Here is a 20,000-nt window from a genome sequence, read left to right on the forward strand (position 1 = left end):
CCTTCGTCTCTCCCGAGCCCGTACGGGAGTTGTGACGATGAGACAAGATAGTAGCTACTAAACAATTGGATACCACAAAATTTGGGGGAATTTTTTAAATTTTTTTATAAAATTTAAGCGCAACACCACAACACGCACCCCTTTCAAGCGCAACACTCAATGTGCGTGTGCGCTCTTAGTCTGTGCCGCTAGCAGCCGCTGTACAGCCGTCTGTCTCTCTTGTGGCGCTTGAACATCCACTACGTGCACAGCTTTGAGCAACCATTTTGAAGGAAAACATACAGGAGGTTCAATCATAAACACATTCCCAGTTGTTTCTTTCGATAGCAAGATAACAGTGGCTAGCTAGTTATGCTAACATTAGCTAGCTAACCAAACGAGAATGTTTACAATGCCATGGCTGAATGCCTCTTGGTTCAAGTCTAATTTCCCACAATGATTTTATTCAGAACAGGACATCCATTCCATTTAGCTAAGATTTAAGCAAATGTGACCCTTTTCAGGAAGCTAGGCATTTGTCGCACATCACTATTTCACAGGAGAGGCATTTGAACATTATAAATGTTTTTAATGCGTTTTTTTTTGGCAGAAATGCCTTCTGAACTTTCATGTGCCTTATTAACAAGTGTTATGCCATCGGTAAACACCAATAAAATTGTTCAATTACGAGCCTAGTTGGTGTAGCCACGGAAAAACACAGGAACCTTCCCGCTAGCCATGATTGGCTGAGATAATGGATAGGCTGGACATGCCGAGAGATGAGTTTTGATTGGTCTGCCATGTAGCGTGCTTCTGTCTATAACATGAGCTGCTCAGTATGTGTAGATCATCCTTTCTACTGCAGCTTTTTTTGAAAGGTATCATGAAGAACTTCAAAAGGTGTTGCTACTGCTCTCAACATTGTTGCCCTGAATTTAACAGGCGCTATCGACACAGATCAGCGGGAAAACGCTGTGATGGACTACTTTCTGGAGGACGATCGTGGCATGCTGACTCGCTCGGACTCTGAAAATGAATCAGTCGATGAGGAAATCCCTGATTTAGGTAGAAACATTTGAATTGAACCAGACATTGTAGAGTCTTCTGATGACAGTGATGGGGAAGAAACGGCGATCAACAGTGTTGTTGTCACAGAAGAAGTTGACAGAGTTTTAAAATCAGTGGAATGCCTGGTGGAAGCAAAGAGATTATGCAAATGCTGAGGGGGGTCAAAAACAGAACATAGAAGGCTGTTGTATAAAACATCTTCAAACTAAGGGCAACCATGGCATCCATGACAGAGAGTTAGAATCATTTATCATGTATACCAGTCTAGCTACACTTTCTTATGTTGTTAGAAAATCGTTTTCATTGCAAGTTAAAGCGTACTGTTAGCTAGCTAGCTAATGTTAAGTGAATGATCTGTGTAGTAATATTATTTGTATCCCAGAAAGCCATTTTAAATGCTAGTTATAGCCTAATGTTAGCTAGCTAGCTAACATTGAACCTATTTGGTTAGCTTTAGCTACCTGCAGTCGGTGGCTGTATTTAGTTTTCATGCTAGTGAGGGCTGAGAATCCACTCTCACATAGGTACGTGGTTGCAAAAGGCATCAGTGTCTTAACAGGTCGATTTGCCAAGGTAGGATACTCTGAGCGCAGCCCAATCCAGAAATCTGGCAGTGGCTTCTGATTAAATAACATTTTCACAGAACCGCTTGTTGCAATTTCAATGAGGCTCTCTTGTTCAGATATCGGCAAGTGGACTGGAGGCAGGGCATGAAAGGGATAACGAATCCAGTTGTTTGTGTCATCCGTTTCGGGAAAGTACCTGCGTAATTGTGCACCCAACTCACTCAGGTGCTTCACTATACCACATTTGACATTGTCCGTAAGTTTGAGTTCATTTGCACACAAATAATCATACAATGATGGAAAGACCTGTGTGTTGTCCTTGTTAATGCAGACAGAGAAGAGCTCCAACTTCTTAATCATAGCCTCAATTTTGTCCCGCACATTGAATATAGTTGTGGAGAGTCCCTGTAATCCTAGATTCAGATCATTCAGGCGAGAAAAATCATCACCCAGATAGGCCAGTCGTGTGAGAAACTTGTCACCCAGTACTTTAAAAATATCCTCTCATGTTGGCCTGGTTTCCAGTGGTGTGCAGAAGAGGATGTCTTCCTTAATTGACCCCCCCATAAACGTAACGGACATATACCAGGAGCTGTGCCAGGCCCGCCACGTCTGTTGACTCATCCAGCTGTAATGCATAGAATTCACCGGCTTGTATGCGAAGCAGTAATTGTTTCAAAACATCTCCTGCCATGTCACTGATGCCTCATGAAACAGTGTTGTTTGATGAAGGCATTATCTGTGTAGTTTTTTGGGACTTTTTCCCCCAGCATTGTCCCAGCCATATCCGTGGCAGCAGGAAGAATTAAGTTCTGCACAATAGTATGGGGCTTGCCTGTCCTAGCCACTCGGGAGCTCACCATATAAGACGCTTCTTAACTCCTTCTTATTACTGGTATCTGTTGCTTTTATACATGTCTTACTACCCGAAAGTAGTCTTAATACTCACTCATAAAACTCCTGTGGAAGGCCTCCCGAGTAGTGCGGTGGTCTCAGACACTGCATCACTAGTGATCCTGGTTTGAGTCCAGGGTGTCGCAGCTGGCCGCGACCGGGAGACCCATGGGGTGGCGCCAAATGGGCCCAGCGTCGCCCGGGTTAGGGAGGGTTTGGCCGGCAGGGATGTCCTTGTGCCATCGCGAACTAGCAACTCCTGTGGCGGGCCGGGCACAGTGTACGCTGACACGGTCACCAAGTGTACGGTGTTTCCTCTGACACATTGGTGCGGCTGGCTTCCGGGTTAAGTGGGCATTGTGTCAAGAAGCAGTGTGGCTTGGTTGGGTTGTGTTTCGGAGGACGCACGGCTCTCGACCTTCGACTCTCCCGAGTCCGTATGGGAGTGCAGTGATGAGACATGACTGTAACTTCCAATTGGATATCACAAAATTGGGGAGAAAAAGGGGTTACAAAAACAACAAAAACCCAAATAAGAAACTAAATGTCTGCACAAGAGTGTCATTGAATTGTGAGATAGTACTTTTGCACATATAACACACTGTGGCTGAGGAAAGGCACTACTCCCAATATAAGTGCATCAGATTCACAACTGTCAGTGTCCATGCTAGCTGGGCTAACAACAAATGGAGACTGATGCTAGCATTGGATGTGCTCGTGGAAGCAGAACAACTTGTCATTGACAGGTGCAGGTGTAGTACTGCTGGTAGTAGCAGTACTACCAGTAGAGTTGGTATGTGTCTCTATGGACGCAGGCCTTACTTTTTTAACCATTTATACATTTTCGAGCAAACAGAATGTGCAGCAGCTACGTTTAGCTACATATGGACCGTTAGTGGAATTCCCGCGAGAGAGTAACGGTTAATGTGATTGGATGTTAATTATTTGACTAGGCTACCTGTATTTGACATTGTGTTGTTATTTCCCTGAACACTAGATGTGTTGCGCCTCTCGTGGGAATGAGACCAAGGTTCAGCGTGGTAGGCGTTCATGATTTTTAATAAACTGAACACCGCAACAAAATAACAAAGTAGAAAAAACGAAAGCGCACAGTTCTGTCAGGCAACAAAACAGCTAAACAGAAAATAACTCCCCCAAAAAAACAAATCTGGTCTGGTCTGGAATACCTGGTCTAGAATGTCATTGTATGCTGTAGCGTTAAGATTTCCCTTCACTGGAACTAAGGGGCCTTTGCCTGAACCAGTTGGCACTATGCATTGGGGCAGGTAGCGTTCTCCTGGTATCCACCAAACCAAGATTCGTCCATCGGACTTCCAGATAGTGAAGCGCGATTCATCACTCCACAGAATGCCTTTCCAATACTCCAGAGTCCAATAGTGGTGAGCTTTACACCACTCCAGCTGACATTTGGCATTGCGCATGGTGATCTTAGGCTTGTGTGCGGCTGCTCAGCCATGGAAACGCATTTCATGAAGCTCCTGACGAACTGTTCTTGTGCTGACATTGCTTCCAGAGGCAGTTTGGAACTTGGTAGTGAGTGTTGCACCCGAGAACAGACCATTTTTACGCGCTACACGCTTCAGTACTCGGACGCTTGTGTGGCCTACCACTTCGTGGCTAAGCTGTTGTTGCTCCTAGACGTTTCCACTTCACAATAACATCACTTACAATTGACCAGGGCAGCCCTAGCAGGGCAAACATTTGACAAACTGACTGTTGGAAAGGTGGCATCCTATGACGTTGCCACGTTGAACGTCACTGAGCTCTTCAGTTTCAGTAGGGCCACTCTACTGCTAATGTTTGTCTATGGAGATTGCATGGCGGTGTGCTCAATTTTATACACCTGCCAGCAACGGGTGTGGCTGAAATAGCCAAATACACTAATTTGAACGGGTGTCCACATACTTTTGTATATACTGTATAGTGTACCATTTTCTAGCTCTGTCTCTACTTTTATCCGATGTAAAAAACACAATTTCAAAATTTGCTACATAGAACCCGAATCCAGGTGGTGGGTCTTGAATGATCCCAATTCTTCAAGTAGCAGCTGACAATATATATATATATATATTATTTATTTATTTTATTTATTTTACCTTTATTTTACTAGGCAAGCCAGTTAAAAACAAATTCTTATTTACAATGATGGCCTACCCTGGCCAACACTGGGCCAAATGTGAGCCGCCCTTTGACACTCCCAATCACGGCCGGATGTGATACAGCCTGGATGGCTACATTCGTTCATGTCAAGGAACATGGATCAGGAGCCTCGGCTAGATCTAAAAGCTGTATGATATTTGACATGAACTCTGACATGGCTGATCTGTTGTTATTGTCTTAGAATACAGTTTATTTTCTGATTTCTTCCCGAAAATCAAAAGATGTTATACCTACAACATAGTGCGACGTTATTATTTGTATGTAAACATCTTTATTTAGGGAACAATTTAAAAAAAAATGGCATTCATCGAGTTAATCGCACAGAAAACCATGCAATTAACTCAATGAATTGTTGTAATCGTTTTGACAACCCTAGTAGGTGTTCAAAAAATGTATTTTCCCGTGGCACAGCGCCACAGCTAAAAGAATGCAGCAGAAACACTGGTGCGCTCGTTCCTAATTCATATCTGTGTGTCATCGTCACGTAAAGTCAAATCCATATCCTGTAACATCAGATTTGTGAGACGCAGCGTAGCGGAGACAGTAAATGCAATATCCACCAGATTGATTTGATGATATGCATCTATATCTATCCTTCAGTGCCATGGGAACTCAATCTCATCTGATGATTGCTTCGCTCTCAACATAAAAGAAACGTCTATATTTCATTAACCCGCCAGTGATAATTCTACAACATATTCTTTAGAAGCCACCACGCATTGCGAGCGAACAGTGTTGAATATATACCTACCACCAGTGCAATTCATTAAACTGACAAACTTATATGGAATATGAATATCTTGTTCATTCAACAGACACAGTGGGCAAGTAGGTTTTTCAGACACAGTGAAATAGGAGATATTACAGTACTGCCTTGTAGTATCATAGTTAGGGCCAGGAGTTTTTCCAGGGCTTCCTGTGAGCTAAGCAGGACAAACTCTAGGCCCTATGGTCAGGAAATACTCTTCAGGCATTAAGAAGCAACACTAAGGTCTAGAATTTTTTGTTCAAGAAAAAATCCTGTCCCTTGTCATTTACGTAGTGTTATTACCTTGAACATAAAGGTCTCTGTCCCTCCCTCCCTCCCTTCATCCTTTCCTCCCTCCCTCCTTTCCTCCCTCCCTCCCTCCATTCCCCCCTCCCTCCCTCCTTTCCTCCCTCCCTCTTTTCCTCCCTCCCTCACCCATTCTTCCATTCCTCCCTCCCTCCATTCCTCCCTCCCTCCCTCCATCCCCCTCCATTCCTCCTTCCATTCCTCCCTCCCTCCATTCCTTCCTTCCTCCATTCCTCCCTCCCTCCCTCCATTCCTCCCTCCTTTCCTCCCTCCCTCCACCCCCATTCCTCCCTCCCACCCTCTCTCCCTCCCTCCATCCCTCCCTCCCTCCCTCCATTCCTCCCTCCCGCCATTCCTCCCTCCTTTCCTCCCTCCCTCCATTCCTCCTTTCCTCCCTCCCTCCAATCCTCCCTCCATTCCTCCCTCCATCCATCCATTCCTCCCTCCATTCCTCCCTCCCTCCATTCCTCCCTCCATTCCTCCTTCCCTCCATTCCTCCCTCCCTCCTTTCCTCCCTCCCTCCTTTCCTCCCTCCATCCTTTCCCCCTCCATTCCATCCCTCCATTCCTCCTTCCCTCCATTCCTCCCTCCCTCCATTCCTCCTCCCTCCATTCCTCCCTCCCTCCATTCCTCCCCCTCCCTCCCTCCATTCCTCCTCCTTCCCTCCATTCCTCCCTTCCCTCCATTCCTCCTTCCCTCCATTCCTCCCCATCCCTCCATTCCTCACTCCATTCCTCCTTCCTCCCTCCCTCCATTCCTCCCTCCTTTCCTCCCTCCCTCCAATCCTCCCTCCATTCCTCCCTCCCTCCAATCCTCCCTCCATTCCTCCCTCCTTTCCTCCCTCCCTCCAATCCTCCCTCCATTCCTCCCTCCAATCCTCCCTCCATTCCTCCCTTCCTTCCTCCCTCCATTCCTCCCTCCATCCCTCCCTCCATTCCTCCCTCCCTCCCTCCATTCCTCCCTCCATTCCTCCTTCCCTCCATTCCTCCCTCCAATCCTCCCTCCATTCCTCCCTCCCTCCAATCCTCCCTCCCTCCATTCCTCCCTCCAATCCTCCCTCCATTCCTCCCTCCCTCCATTCCTCCCTCCTTTCCTCCCTCCATCCCTCCCTCCATTCCTCCCTCCATTCCTCCTTCCCTCCATTCCTCCCTCCCTCCATTCCTCCCTCCATTCCTCCATCCCTCCCTCCATTCCTCCCTCCATTCCTCCTTCCCTCCATTCCTCCCTCCCTCCATTCCTCCTTCCCTCCATTCCTCCTTCCCCTCCCTTCCTCCCTCCATCCATTCCTCCCTCCCTCCATTCCTCCCTCCATCCATTCCTCCCTCCCTCCATTCCTCCTTCCCTCCATTCCTCCCTCCCTCCCCATCCTCCCTCCCTCCCTCCCTTCATCCTTTCCTCCCTCCCTCCTTTCCTCCCTCCCTCCCTCCATTCCCCCTCCCTCCCTCCTTTCCTCCCTCCCTCTTTTCCTCCCTCCCTCACCCATTCTTCCATTCCTCCCTCCCTCCATTCCTCCCTCCCTCCCTCCATCCCCCTCCATTCCTCCTTCCATTCCTCCCTCCCTCCATTCCTTCCTTCCTCCATTCCTCCCTCCCTCCCTCCATTCCTCCCTCCTTTCCTCCCTCCCTCCACCCCCCCATTCCTCCCTCCCACCCTCTCTCCCTCCCTCCATCCCTCCCTCCCTCCCTCCATTCCTCCCTCCCGCCATTCCTCCCTCCTTTCCTCCCTCCCTCCATTCCTCCTTTCCTCCCTCCCTCCAATCCTCCCTCCATTCCTCCCTCCATCCATCCATTCCTCCCTCCATTCCTCCCTCCCCATTCCATTCCTCCTCCCTCCATTCCTCCTTCCCTCCATTCCTCCCTCCCCTCCTTCCATCCCCCTCCATCCTTTCCTCCCTCCATCCATCCTCCCTCCATTCCTCCCTCCATTCCTCCTTCCCTCCATTCCTCCCTCCCTCCATTCCTCCCTCCCTCCATTCCTCCCTCCATTCCTCCTTCCTCCCCTCCCTCCATTCCTCCCTCCCTCCATTCCTCCTCCATCCTCTCCATTCCTCCTTCCCTCCATTCCTCCCTCCCTCCATTCCCTCCATTCCTCCCTCCATTCCTCCCTCCCTCCATTCCTCACTCCATTCCTCCCTTCCATTCTCCCTCCCTCCCCCTCCATTCCTCCCTCCTTTCCTCCCTCCCTCCAATCCTCCCTCCATTCCTCCCTCCCTCCAATCCTCCCTCCATTCCTCCCTCCTTTCCTCCCTCCCTCCAATCCTCCCTCCATTCCTCCCTCCAATCCTCCCTCCATTCCTCCCTCCCTCCATTCCTCCCTCCTTTCCTCCCTCCATCCCTCCCTCCATTCCTCCCTCCCTCCCTCCATTCCTCCCTCCATTCCTCCTTCCCTCCATTCCTCCCTCCAATCCTCCCTCCATTCCTCCCTCCCTCCAATCCTCCCTCCCTCCATTCCTCCCTCCAATCCTCCCTCCATTCCTCCCTCCCTCCATTCCTCCCTCCTTTCCTCCCTCCATCCCTCCCTCCATTCCTCCCTCCATTCCTCCTTCCCTCCCTCCATTCCTCCCTCCATTCCTCCATCCCTCCCTCCATTCCTCCCTCCATTCCTCCTTCCCTCCATTCCTCCCTCCCTCCATTCCTCCTTCCCTCCATTCCTCCTTCCCTCCATTCCTCCCTCCATCCATTCCTCCCTCCCTCCATTCCTCCCTCCATCCATTCCTCCCTCCCTCCATTCCTCCTTCCCTCCATTCCTCCCTCCCGCCATTCCTCCCTCTGTACTTGTATTACCTTGCAGTTGTTGAATCCCTCTCCGAACAGGGTGATCTCAGCGATGAGGGTGGAGTCTGGTACCACCATGGAGATAGGCCTGAACATGGACTTCAAGTTGTCAGGCAGCTCTGTACGACCGGCATAGCCTGGAGATGGAGAGAACTCTTATTAACACATGATCTCTCTCTCTCCCCCCTCTCTCTGTCTCCCCCCTCTCTCTGTCTCCCCTTTCACTCTTTCTTCCCCGCTCTTTCCCCTTCTATCGAACACACACTAAATCCATTTTAGAAATGTGACAGTGATTCTAACTTGAAGTAAGCTAGGCTTTAGTGAACTAACACTCACACTTGACTCTTTCCCCCATACTAGTTCTGATAGCTACTTTATTGAGGAAAAAATGTACTTACTATGACTGAGAAATGTGGTTGTCCCATCTAGCTATTTTAACATGAATGCACTAACTGTAAGTCCCTCTGGATAAGAGCATCTTCTAGATGACTCAAATGTAAATCCTCATTCCTGAATGGATATCAATTGAGACATTTCTCAAAACTATAGTTTCATGTATGCACAGATATGTGAAATGACTGTACCAGGGTTCATGGTGATGAAGATGCCACAGGACCAGACCAGGCGGATCTCTCGTCCTTCGAAGATGAAGCTGGTGACTCCAGCAGACAGAGCAGACAGAATGGACAGGATCTGCTGAGCCACCACTGACAACACCTCAATGTTGATACGGTTAAACTCATCAAAACAGCCCCACGCACCCGTCTAGAGACACACACAAATGATTTTAGCAGGGCGTTATTTTCAACAGTGCTATGTATAACTTTTGTGTTACCTGAAAGGTAGATTGTGTTGCCTGTACAACACTGACTTAAGTGCATAACCCATTCAAGACTTTCAATGGATATGCAAAACCTAAGATGAGGTACGCTGGCTGTTTTTCAGACACAGATTAAGCCTAGTTCTTCACTCAGAAGCACCTAAAACGGACAGGATTCTTAGTCTAGTCTTAGTCTTAGGACTAGGCTCCGGGAAACCATCCTAATAACATAAGGGTGCATCTGTTTCTTCACGGTCCATTACCTGAGCCAGTCCAGAGTACATACGTCCCATGGACTTGAAGTCCATTCCATCGGAGCAGTTGACCACGATGACGTACATGCCCATAGCCTTGCCCAGGTCCTTGACCGTCTCAGTCTTCCCTGTCCCTGCTGGGCCTTTAGGAGAGCCCCCCCGGTGGAGGTGGAGGGCTGTGGTCAGGGTCATATAACACCTGGAAGATGAGAGAGGGAGAGAGATAGGGGCGCTGAGCATTGCAGCTTCTTCAAGGTGCTGGAATTTGGCAGAGACAACTGAAATATAGTGGACTTAAGCAATAAGGCCAGAGGAGGTGTGGTTTATGGCCAATATACCACGGCTAAGGCCTGTTCTTATGCACGACGCAACGCACAAACCCCCGAGGTGACTTGTTGCGATTATGAACGGGTTACCAATGTAACTGGAGCAGTAAAAATACATGTTTGTCATACCCATGGTATACGGTCTGGTATACCACAGCTGTCAGCCAATCAGCATTAAGCACACAAACCACCCCGTTTATAATATAATATAAACCCCAGGCGTTTCATATATTTGCTCTCTTCCAGAGCTCGCACACCTGATTCAACTTGTCAACTAATCATCCAGGCCTTAATTATTACATTTTTATATCCTTTCTTGCAAATATTGTCTTACTTACTTTAACGAAAAACTCTGCATTGTTGGTTAAGGGCTTGTCAGTAAGCATTTCACAGTGAGGTCTACACCTGCTGTATTCAGCGCATGTGACAAATCAAATTTGATTTAATTTGGGGAAATCAGGGGAGATAGTTCAAGGCTGCAGCAGAATTGTGAATCGTCCCAGAGGAGAGGATGAAAACCACTGATACAGGGAATAGCTAGTGTTTACCTGTCAGTGAGTGGGGTGATGACCAGTCGTCCAGAGTTACCCAGGTACTCATAGCTGTACTGGAAGTGTGTGTTGGTCTGCCTGATGATACAGTCATCCACTTCCTATGAACAGAGAGAGAAAAAATCTGATCCTCTTCACTTCCATCCCTCTTCCTGCTTTCTGTTCTACCTCCTCTCACCCCTCTCCGTACCGTCCCCCAGTAGAGGAGCTGGCAGAGACAGTCGAAGGCCCCTTACTCCTCTCCTCACCTCTTCCTGACCTCCCCCTCTCCTCACCTCCCCCACTCCTCACCTCTTCCTGACCTCCCCCTCTCCTCACCTCCTCCTTTCCTCCCCCTCTTCCTGACCTCCCCCTCTTCCTGACCTCCCCCTCTCCTCACCTCCCCCTCTCCTCACCTCTTCCTGACCTCCCCCTCTCCTCACCTCCTCCTTTCCTCCCCCTCTTCCTGACCTCCCCCTCTCCTCACCTCCTCCCTCACCTCTTCCTGACCTCCCCCTTTCCTCCCTCTCTCTCACCTCTGTCTGACCTCCCCCTCTCTCCTCACCTCTTCCTGTCCCCTCTCCCACCTTTTCCTGACCTCCCCCTCTCCTCACCTCTTCCTGACCTACCCCTCTTCTCACCTCCCTCCTGACCTCCCCTCCTCTCCTCACCTCTTCCTTTCCTCCCCCTCTCCTCACCTCTTCCTGACCTCCCCCCTCTCTCCTCACCTCTTCCTCCTCTCACCCCCTTTCCCCCCCACCTCCCCCTCTCCTCACCTCCCCTCCTCCCCCTCTCCTCACCTCCTCCTTCCTCCCCCTCTCCTCACCTCTTCATTTCCTCCTCTTCCTCTCCTCCTCCTTTCCTCCCCCTCTCCTCATTCCTTTCCTCCCCCTCTCCTCCTTTCCTCCCCCACCTATTCCTTTCTTCTTCCTCTCCTCACCTCCTCCTTTCCTCCCCCTCTCCTCACCTATTCCTTTCTTCTTCCTCCCTCCTTTCCTCCCCCTTTCCTCCCCCCTCTCCTCACCTCCTCCTTTCCTCCCCCTCTCCTCACCTCCTCCTTTCCTCCCTCTCCTCCCCCTCCTCCTCCTTTCCTCCCCCTCTCCCCACTCTCCTCCCTTTCCTCCCCTCTCTCCCTCCTCCTTTCCTCCCCTCTCCTCACCTCCTCCTTTCCTCCCCCCTCTCCTCACCTATTCCTTTCTTCTTCCTCTCCTCACCTCTCCTTTCCTCCCCCTCTCCTCACCTCTTCCTGACCTCCCCCTCCTCACCTCCTCCTTTCCTCCCCCTCTCCTCACCTCTTCCTGACCTCCCCCTCTCCTCACCTCTTCCTTTCCTCCCCCTCTCCTCTCACCTCTTCCTGACCTCCCCTTCTCACCTTCTCCCTCTTCCTGACCTCCCCTGACCTCTCCTCACCTCCTCCTTTCCTCCCCCCCTCTCCTCACCTCTTCCTGACCTCCCCCTCTCCTCACCTCTTCCTGACCTCCCCCTCTCCTCATACCTCCTCCTTTCCTCCCCCTCTCTCCTCACCTCTTCCTGACCTCCCCCTCTCCTCACCTCCTCCTTTCCTCCCCATCTCCCCACCTCTTCCTGACCTCCCCTTCTCCTCACCTCTTCCTGACCTCCCCTCTCCTCACCTCCTCGTTTCCTCCCTCTCTCCACCTCCTTCCCCTCTCCTCACCTCTTCCTGACCTCCCCCTCTCCTCACCTCCTCCTTTCCTCCCCCTCTCCTCACCTCTTCCTGACCTCCCCATCTCCCCACCTCTTCCTGACCTCCCCCTCCTCACCTCTCTCCTGACCTCCCCCTCTCCTCACCTCCTCCCCTTTCCTCCCCTCTCTCCTCACCTCCCGCTTTCCCCTCACCTCTTCCTGACCTCCCCCTCTCCTCACCTCTTTTCCTTTCCTCACCTCTTCCTTTCTCCCCCTCTCTCACCTCTTCCTGACCTCCTCCTCCTCCTTCACCTCCTCCTTCCCCTGACCTCCCCTCTCCTCACCTCTTCCTGACCTCCCCCTCTCCTCACCTCCTCCTTTCCCCCCCCTCCTCACCTCTTCCTCTTTCCCCCCCTCCTCACCTCCCCTCACCTTTCCTCCTCACCTCTTCCTTTCCCTCCCCCTCTCCTCACCTCTTCCTGACCTCCCCTCTCCTCACCTCTTCCTTTCCTCCCCCTCTTTCCTCCCCTCTCCTCCTCCTCCCTCCTCCCTCCTCCCCCCTCTCCTCACCTCTTCCTGACCTCCCCCTCTCCTCACCTCTTCCTGACCTCCCTTCTCCTCACCTCTTCCTCCCCCCCTCTCCTCAATCCTTCCTTTCCTCCCCCCTCACCTCTCCTGACCTCTTCCTTTCCTCCTCCTCTCCTCCCCTCCCTCACCTCTTCCTCCCCTCTCCTCACCTCTTCCTGACCTCCCCTTCTCCTCTCCTCACCTCTTCCTTTCCTCCCCTCTCCTCCTCTTCCTTTCCTCCCCCTCTCCTCCCTCCTCCCCATCCTCCCCCTTCCTTTCCTCCCCTCCCCTCCTTTCCTCCTTCCTCCCCTCTCTCCTCACCTCTCCTTCCCTCCCTCCTCCTCACCTGCTACTTCTTCCTCCCTCTCCTCACCTCCTCCTTTCCTCCCCCTCTCCTCCCACCTCTTCCTTTCCTCCCCCTCTCCTCACCTCTTCCTTTCCTCCCCCTCTCCTCACCTCTTCCTGACCTCCCCTCTCCCTCACCTCTTCCTTTCCTCCCCCTCTCCCTCACCTCTTCCTTTCCTCCCCTCTCCTCACCTCTTCCTGACCTCCCCCTCTTCCCTCCTTTCCTCCTCCCTTTCCTCCCCTCTCTCCTCACCTCTTCCTGACCTCCTCTACCTCTCCTCACCTCCTCCTTTCCTCCCCTCTCCTCACCTCTTCCTGACCTCCTCTCCTCCTCCTCTTCCTCCCTCTCCTCACCTCCTCCTTTCCTCCTCCTCCTCCTCTTCCTCCTCCTCTCACCTCTTCCTGACCCCTCCTCTCCTCACCCCTCCTTTCCTCCCCTCCTCACCTCCTTCCTTTCCTCCCCCTCTCCTCACCTCTTCCTTACCTCCCCTTTCCTCACCCCTCTTCTTCCTCTCTCCTCACTCATCCTTTCCTCCCCCTCTCCTCACCTCTTCCTGACCTCCCCCTCTCCTCACCTCCTCCTTTCCTCCCTCTCTCCTCACCTCTTCCTGACCTCCCCCTCTCCTCACCTCTTCCTTTCCTCCCCTCTCCTCACCTCTTCCTTTCCTCCCCCTCTCCTCACCTCTTCCTGACCTCCCTTCTCCTCACCTCTTCCTGACCTCCCCCTCTCCACACCTCCTCCTTTCCTCCCCTCTCCTCACCTCTTCCTGACCTCCCCTCTCCTCACCTCTTCCTGACCTCCCCCCTCTCTCCTCCCTCCTCCTTTCCTCCCCCTCTCCTCCCTCTTCCTGACCTCCCCCTCTCCTCACCTCCTCCTCTTCCTCCCCATCTCCCCACCTCTTCCTGACCTCCCTTCTCCTCTTCCTGACCTCTCTTCCTGACCTCCCCCTCCTCCCCCTCCTCCTCCTCCTCCTTTCCTCCCTCCTCCCTCCTTTCCTCTCACCTCTTCCTGACCTCCCCCCTCCTCCTCCTCCTCCTTTCCTCCCCTCCTCACCTCTCCTCACCTCTTCCTGACCTCCCCATCTCCCCACCTCTTCCTGACCTCCCCTTCTCCTCACCTCTTCCTGACCTCCCCTCTCTCTCACCTCCTCCTTTCCTCCTCCCTCTCTCCTCACCTCCCCCTCCTCACCTCTTCCTGACCTCCCCCTCACTCCTCACCTCTCCTTTCCTTTCTCCCCTCTCCTCACCTCTTCCTGACCTCCCCTCTCTCACCTCTTCCTGACCTCCTCCTTTCCTCCCCCTCTCACCTCTTCCTGACCTCCCCCCTCCCTCTCCTCACCTCCTCCTTTCCCCCCCTCTCCTCACCTCTTCCTGACCTCCCCTTCTCCTCACCTCTTCCTTTCCTCCCCCTCTCCTCACCTCTTCCTTTCCTCCCCTCTCCTCACCTCTTCCTTTCCTCCCCCTCTCCTCACCTCCTCCTTCCCTCCCTCTCCTCCTGACCTCCCCTCTTGACCTCCCCCCTCTCCTCACCTCTTCCTGACCTCCCTCACCTCTTCCTTTCTCCCCCTCCTCTCCTCAATCCTTCCTGACCTCCCCCTCTCTCCTCTTTTCCTTTCCCCCCTCTCCCCCTCCTCACCTCTTCCTGACCTCCCCTCTCCTCACCTCCTCCCTTCCCTCCCCTCCTCACCCTCCTCACCTCCTCCTCCTTTCCTCCCCCTCTCTCCTCTTCCTGACCTCCTTCCCTCCCTCTCTCCTCACCTGCTCTTTCCTCCCTCTCTCACCTCACCCTGCTCCTTTCCTCACCCCTCTCCTCAACTCTTCCTGACCTTTCCTCCCCCCTTTTCTCCCCTCCTCACCTCTTCCTTTCCTCCCCCTCTCCTCACCTCTTCCTGACCTCCCTTCTCCTCACCTCTTCCTTTCCTCCCCCTCTCCTCACCTCTTCCTTTCCTCCCCCTCTCCTCACCTCTTCCTGACCTCCCCCTCTCCTCACCTCCTCCTTTCCTCCCCCTCTCCTCACCTCTTCCTGACCTCTACCTCTCCTCACCTCCTCCCTTACCTCCCCCTCTCCTCACCTCTTCCTGACCTCTACCTCTCCTCTCCTCCTCCTTTCCTCACCTCCTCCTTTCCTCCCCCTCTCCTCTCCTCCTCTCCTTTCCTCCCCCTCTCCTCACCTCCTCCTTTCCTCCCCCTCCTCCCCTCTCCTATTCCTTTCTTCTTCCTCTCCTCACCCCTCCTCATCCTTTCCTCCCCTCTCCTCACCTCTTCCTGACCTCCCCCTCTCCTCACCTCCTCCTTTCCTCCCCCTCTCCTCACCTCTTCCTGACCTCCCCTCTCCACACCTCCTCTTCACCTTTCCTCCTCCCCTCTCCTCACCTCTTCCTTTCCTCCCCCTCTCTCCTCACCTCTTCCTGACCTCCCCTTCTCCTCACCTCTTCCTGACCTCCCCCTCTCCTCCACCTCCTCCTTTCCTCCCCCCTCTCCTCACCTCTTCCTGACCTCCCCTCTCCTCACCTCTTCCTGACCTCCCCCTCTCCTTACCTCCTCCTTTCCTCCCCTCTCCTCACCTCTTCCTGACCTCCCCCTCTCCTCACCTCCTCCTTTCCTCCCCATCTCCCCACCTCTTCCTGACCTCCCCTTCTCCTCACCTCTTCCTGACCTCCCCCCTCTCCTCACCTCCTCGTTTCCTCCCTCTCTCCTCACCTCCCCTCCCCCTCACCTCTTCCCTGACCTCCCCCTCTCCTCACCTCCTCCTTTCCTCCCCCTCTCCTCACCTCTTCCTGACCTCCCCATCTCCCCACCTCTTCCTGACCTCCCCTTCTCCTCACCTCTTCCTGACCTCCCCCTCTCCTCACCTCCTCGTTTCCTCCCCTCTCTCCTCACCTCCCCCCCCTCTCCTCACCTCTTCCTGACCTCCCCCTCTCCTCACCTCTTCCTTTCCTCGCCCCTCTCCTCACCTCTTCCTGACCTCCTCCTCTCCTCACCTCCTCCTTCCCTTCCCCTCTCACCTCTTCCTGACCTCCCCTCTCCCTCACCTCCTCCTTTCCCCCCCTCTCCTCCTCACCTCTTCCTGACCTCCCCTTCTCCTCACCTCTTCCTTTCCTCCCCTCTCCTCACCTCTTCCTTTCCTCCCCCTCTCCTCACCTCTTCCTTTCCTCCCCTCTCCTCACCTCTTCCTGACCTCCCCTCTCCTCACCTCCTCCTTCCCTCCCTCTCTCCTCACCTCTTCCTGACCTCCCCCTCTCCTCACCTCCTCCTCACCTCCTCCTTCCCTCCCTCTCCTCCTCACGTCCTCCTTTCCTCGCCCTCTCCTCACCTCTTCCTGACCTCCCCTCTCCTCACCTCCTCCTTTCCTCCCCCTCTCACCTCTTCCTTTCCTCCCCCTCTCCTCACCTCTTCCTGACCTCCCCTCTCCCTCACCTCTTCCTCTGACCTCCCCTTCTCCCTCACCTCTTCCTTTCCTCCCCCCTCTCTCCTCTCCCTTCCTTTCCTCCCCCTCTCCTCACCTCTTCCTGACCTCCCCTTCTCCTCACCTCTTCCTGATCTCCCCCTCTCCTCACCTCCTCCTTTCCTCCCCCTCTCCTCACCTCTTCCCTGACCTCTACCTCTCCTCACCTCCTCCTTACCTCCCCCTCTCCTCACCTCTTCCTGACCTCTACCTCTCTCACCTCTTCCTGACCTCCCCCTCTCCTCCCTCACCTCCTCCTCCTGACCTCTTCCTTTCCTCTCCTCTCCTCACCTCTTCCTGACCTCCCCCTCTCCTCACCTCTTACCTCCTTTCCTCCCTCTCCTCACCTCTTCCTGACCTCCCCTCTTCTCACCTCTTCCTTTTTCCTCCCCCTCTCTCACCTCTTCCTGACCTCCCCCTCTCCTCACCTCTTCCTTTCCTCCCCCTCTCCTCACCCCTCTTCCTGACCTCCCCTCTCCTCACCTCTTCCTCTTCCTTTCCTCGCCCCTCTCCTCACCTCTTCCTGACCTCCCCTCTCCTCACCTCCTCCTTTTCCTCCCCCCTCTCACCTCTTCCTTTCCTCCCCCTCTCCTCACCTCTTCCTGAACTCCCCCTCTCCTCACCTCTTCCTGACCTCCCTTCACCTCTTTTCCTTTCCCCCCTCTCCTCAATCCTTCCTTTCCTCCCCCTCTCACCTCTTCCTTTCCTCTCCTCACCTCTTCCTGACCTCCCCTCTCCTCACCTCCTCCTTTCCTCCCTCTCCCCTCTCCTCACCTCCTCCTTCCTTCCGTCCCTCTCTCCTCACCTGCTCCTTCCCTCCCTCTCTCTCTCACCTCTTCCTGCTCCTCTTTCCTCCTCCTCCTCCTCACCTGCTCCTTTCCCCTCGCCCTCTCCTCAACTCTTCCTTTTCCTCCCCCTCTCCTCACCTCTTCCTTTCCTCCCCCTCTCCTCACCTCTTCCTGACCTCCCCTTCTCCTCACCTCTTCCTTTCCTCCCCCTCTCCTCACCTCTTCCTTTCCTCCCCTCCTCTCTTCACCTCTTCCTGACCTCCCCCTCTCCTCACCTCCTCCTTTCCTCCCCCTCTCCTCACCTCTTCCTGACCTCTACCTCTCCTCACCTCCTCCTTACCTCCCCTCTCCTCACCTCTTCCTGACCTCTACCTCTCCTCACCTCTTCCTGACCTCCCCCTCTCCTCACCTCTTCCTGACCTCTACCTCTCCTCACCTCTTCCTGACCTCCCCCTCTCCTCACCTCTTCCTGACCTCTACCTCTCCTCACCTCTTCCTGACCTCCCCTCTCTCCTCACCTCCTCCCCCTCTCCTCACCTCCCCCTCTCTCTCACCTCTTCCTGACCTCCCCTCTTCTCACCTCTTCCTTTCCTCCCCTCTTCTCTGACCTCTTCCTGACCTCCCCCTCTCCTCACCTCTCCTTTCCTCCCCCTCTCCTCACCTCTTCCTGACCTCCCCCCTCTCCTCACCTCTTCCTTTCCTCGCCCTCTCCTCACCTCTTCCTGACCTCCCCCTCTCCTCACCTCCTCCTTTCCTCCCCCTCTCACCTCTCACCTCTTCCTTTCCTCCCCCTCTCCTCACCTCTTCCTGAACTCCCCTCTCTCCTCACCTCTTCCTGACCTCCCCTCACCTCTTCCTTTCCTCCCCCTCTCCTCAATCCTTCCTTTCCTCCCCCTCTCACCTCTTCCTTTCCCCCTCTCCTCACCTCTTCCTGACCTCCCCTTCTCCTCACCTCCTCCTTTCCTCCCCTCTCTCTCACCTCCTCCTTCCTTCCTCACCCCTCTCTCCTCACCTGCTCCTTCCCTCCCTCTCTCCTCACCTGCCTCCTTTCCTCGCCCTCTCCTCAACTCTTCCTTTCCTCCCCCTCTCCTCACACCTCTTCCTTTCTTCCCCCCTCTCCTCACCTCTTCCTTTCCTCCCCCTCTCCTCACCTCTTCCTTTCCTCCCCCTCTCCTCACCTCTTCCTTTCCTCCCCCTCTCCTCACCTCCTCCTTTCCTCCCCTCTCCTCACCTCCTCCTTTCCTCCCCCTCCCCTCACCTCTTTCCTGACCTCCCCCTCTCCTCACCTCTTCCTGACCTCCCCTTCTCCTCACCTCTTCTTTTTCCTCCCCCTCTCCTCACCTCTTCCTTTCCTCCCCCTCTCCTCACCTCTTCCTTTCCTCCCCCTCTCCTCACCTCTTCCCTGACCTCTCCCCCTCTCCTCACCTCCTTTCCTCCCCTCTCTCCTCACCTCCTCCTTCCTCCCTCTCCTCCTCACCTCCTCCTTTCCTCGCCCCTCTCCTCACCTCTTCCTGACCTCCCCCTCTCCTCACCTCCTCCTTTCCTCCCCCTCTCACCTCTTCCCTGACCTCCCCCTCTCCTCACCTCCTCCTTTCCTCCCCCTCTCACCTCTTCCTGACCTCCCCCTCTCCTCACCTCTTCCTGATCTCCCCTTCTCCTCACCTCTTCCTTTCCTCCCCCTCTCCTCACCTCTTCCTTTCCTCCCCCTCTCCTCACCTCTTCCTGACCTCCCCCTCTCCTCACCTCCTCCTTCCCTCCCTCTCTCCTCACCTCCTCCTTCCCTCCCCCTCTCCTCACCTTCTCCCAGTAGAGGCGGAGCTGGCAGAGCCAGTCGAAGGCATTGACGTCGTTGCAGCCCGTCTTAGCCAGCTTGTCGATGACGTCGCGGTCGTGCACCTCCACGGTGACCAGCGCAACGATCTTCAGCCGCAGGATCTTAGACAGGTTCCCCCGGATGGCGTCAGAGTAACGGTGCAGCATGGACACCTGGCGGGCAGGGACAAAGGGTCAAAGGTTAAAGAGTCCAACAGGCGCTAGTGTAATTGTGCATACGGTCCCTGGTTAATTCTCGGTGGAGGGACGGTTCCTCATCACTCATACTGTTGGAGGCTACATTGAGCAGTAGAGTTTCACCACTCATAATGTCTTATTGATAACAGAGTGCTGCAGTTTTCTCTCTCTCTCTCTCTCTCTCTCTCTCTCTCTCTCTCTCTCACCTGTTTCTTCTTCAAGGACTTGAGGGCAGACTTGTCGGCCCTCTCCTTGCCGGTGATCAGAGACTTGGTGACGTCAGCGGTCCACTGGATCTGACTGGCTGTGATCAGCATCTGGACAGGAGGGACACAGCAATGAAGTTCAAAGTTCAAAACTTTGGTGTCCATTTTAGGTGGACATTTGTTTTTGTGATGTCCATTTTGTAGCATCAGAAGGCACAGAGACAGCGAGAGTGTTCAATAATGACTGACATTCACAGTGGGGGATGGAGGAGAGAGAGAGAGAGAGAGAAAGAGAGAGAGAGGACAGAGAGAGGACAGAGAGAGGACAGAGAGAGAAATAGAAAGAGAGAGGACAGAGAGAGAGAGAGAGAGAGAGAGAGAGAGAGAAAGAACAGAGAGAGGACAGAGAGAGAGAGAAAGGACAGAGAGAGAGAGAGAGAGAGAGAGAAAGAGAAAGAGAAAGAGAGAGGACAGAGAGAGAGAGAGAGAGAGAGAGAGAGAGAGAGAGAGAGAGAGAAAGAGAGAGACAGAGAGAGGACAGAGAGAGGA

The 20,000-nt window shown here is 53.6% G+C and overlaps 1 protein-coding gene across 1 annotated transcript in view; it reads right to left on the minus strand.

Annotated features, from left to right (window-relative positions):
- dnah2 (dynein, axonemal, heavy chain 2) overlaps nt 1–20,000 on the minus strand; it is a 229,307-nt gene that overhangs the window by 100,252 nt on the left and 109,055 nt on the right. The window contains exons 32-37 of the mRNA XM_065021857.1: nt 19,452–19,562; nt 19,033–19,221; nt 10,465–10,568; nt 9,600–9,789; nt 9,101–9,281; nt 8,526–8,653 (exon numbers count right to left, since the gene is read on the minus strand). Coding sequence (XP_064877929.1) covers nt 8,526–8,653; nt 9,101–9,281; nt 9,600–9,789; nt 10,465–10,568; nt 19,033–19,221; nt 19,452–19,562 — 903 coding nt within the window. The remainder of the gene's footprint in view (nt 1–8,525; nt 8,654–9,100; nt 9,282–9,599; nt 9,790–10,464; nt 10,569–19,032; nt 19,222–19,451; nt 19,563–20,000) is intronic.

Source organism: Oncorhynchus nerka, linkage group LG8 (genome assembly GCF_034236695.1).
Source record: "Oncorhynchus nerka isolate Pitt River linkage group LG8, Oner_Uvic_2.0, whole genome shotgun sequence".
NCBI classification, from domain to species: domain Eukaryota; kingdom Metazoa; phylum Chordata; class Actinopteri; order Salmoniformes; family Salmonidae; genus Oncorhynchus; species Oncorhynchus nerka.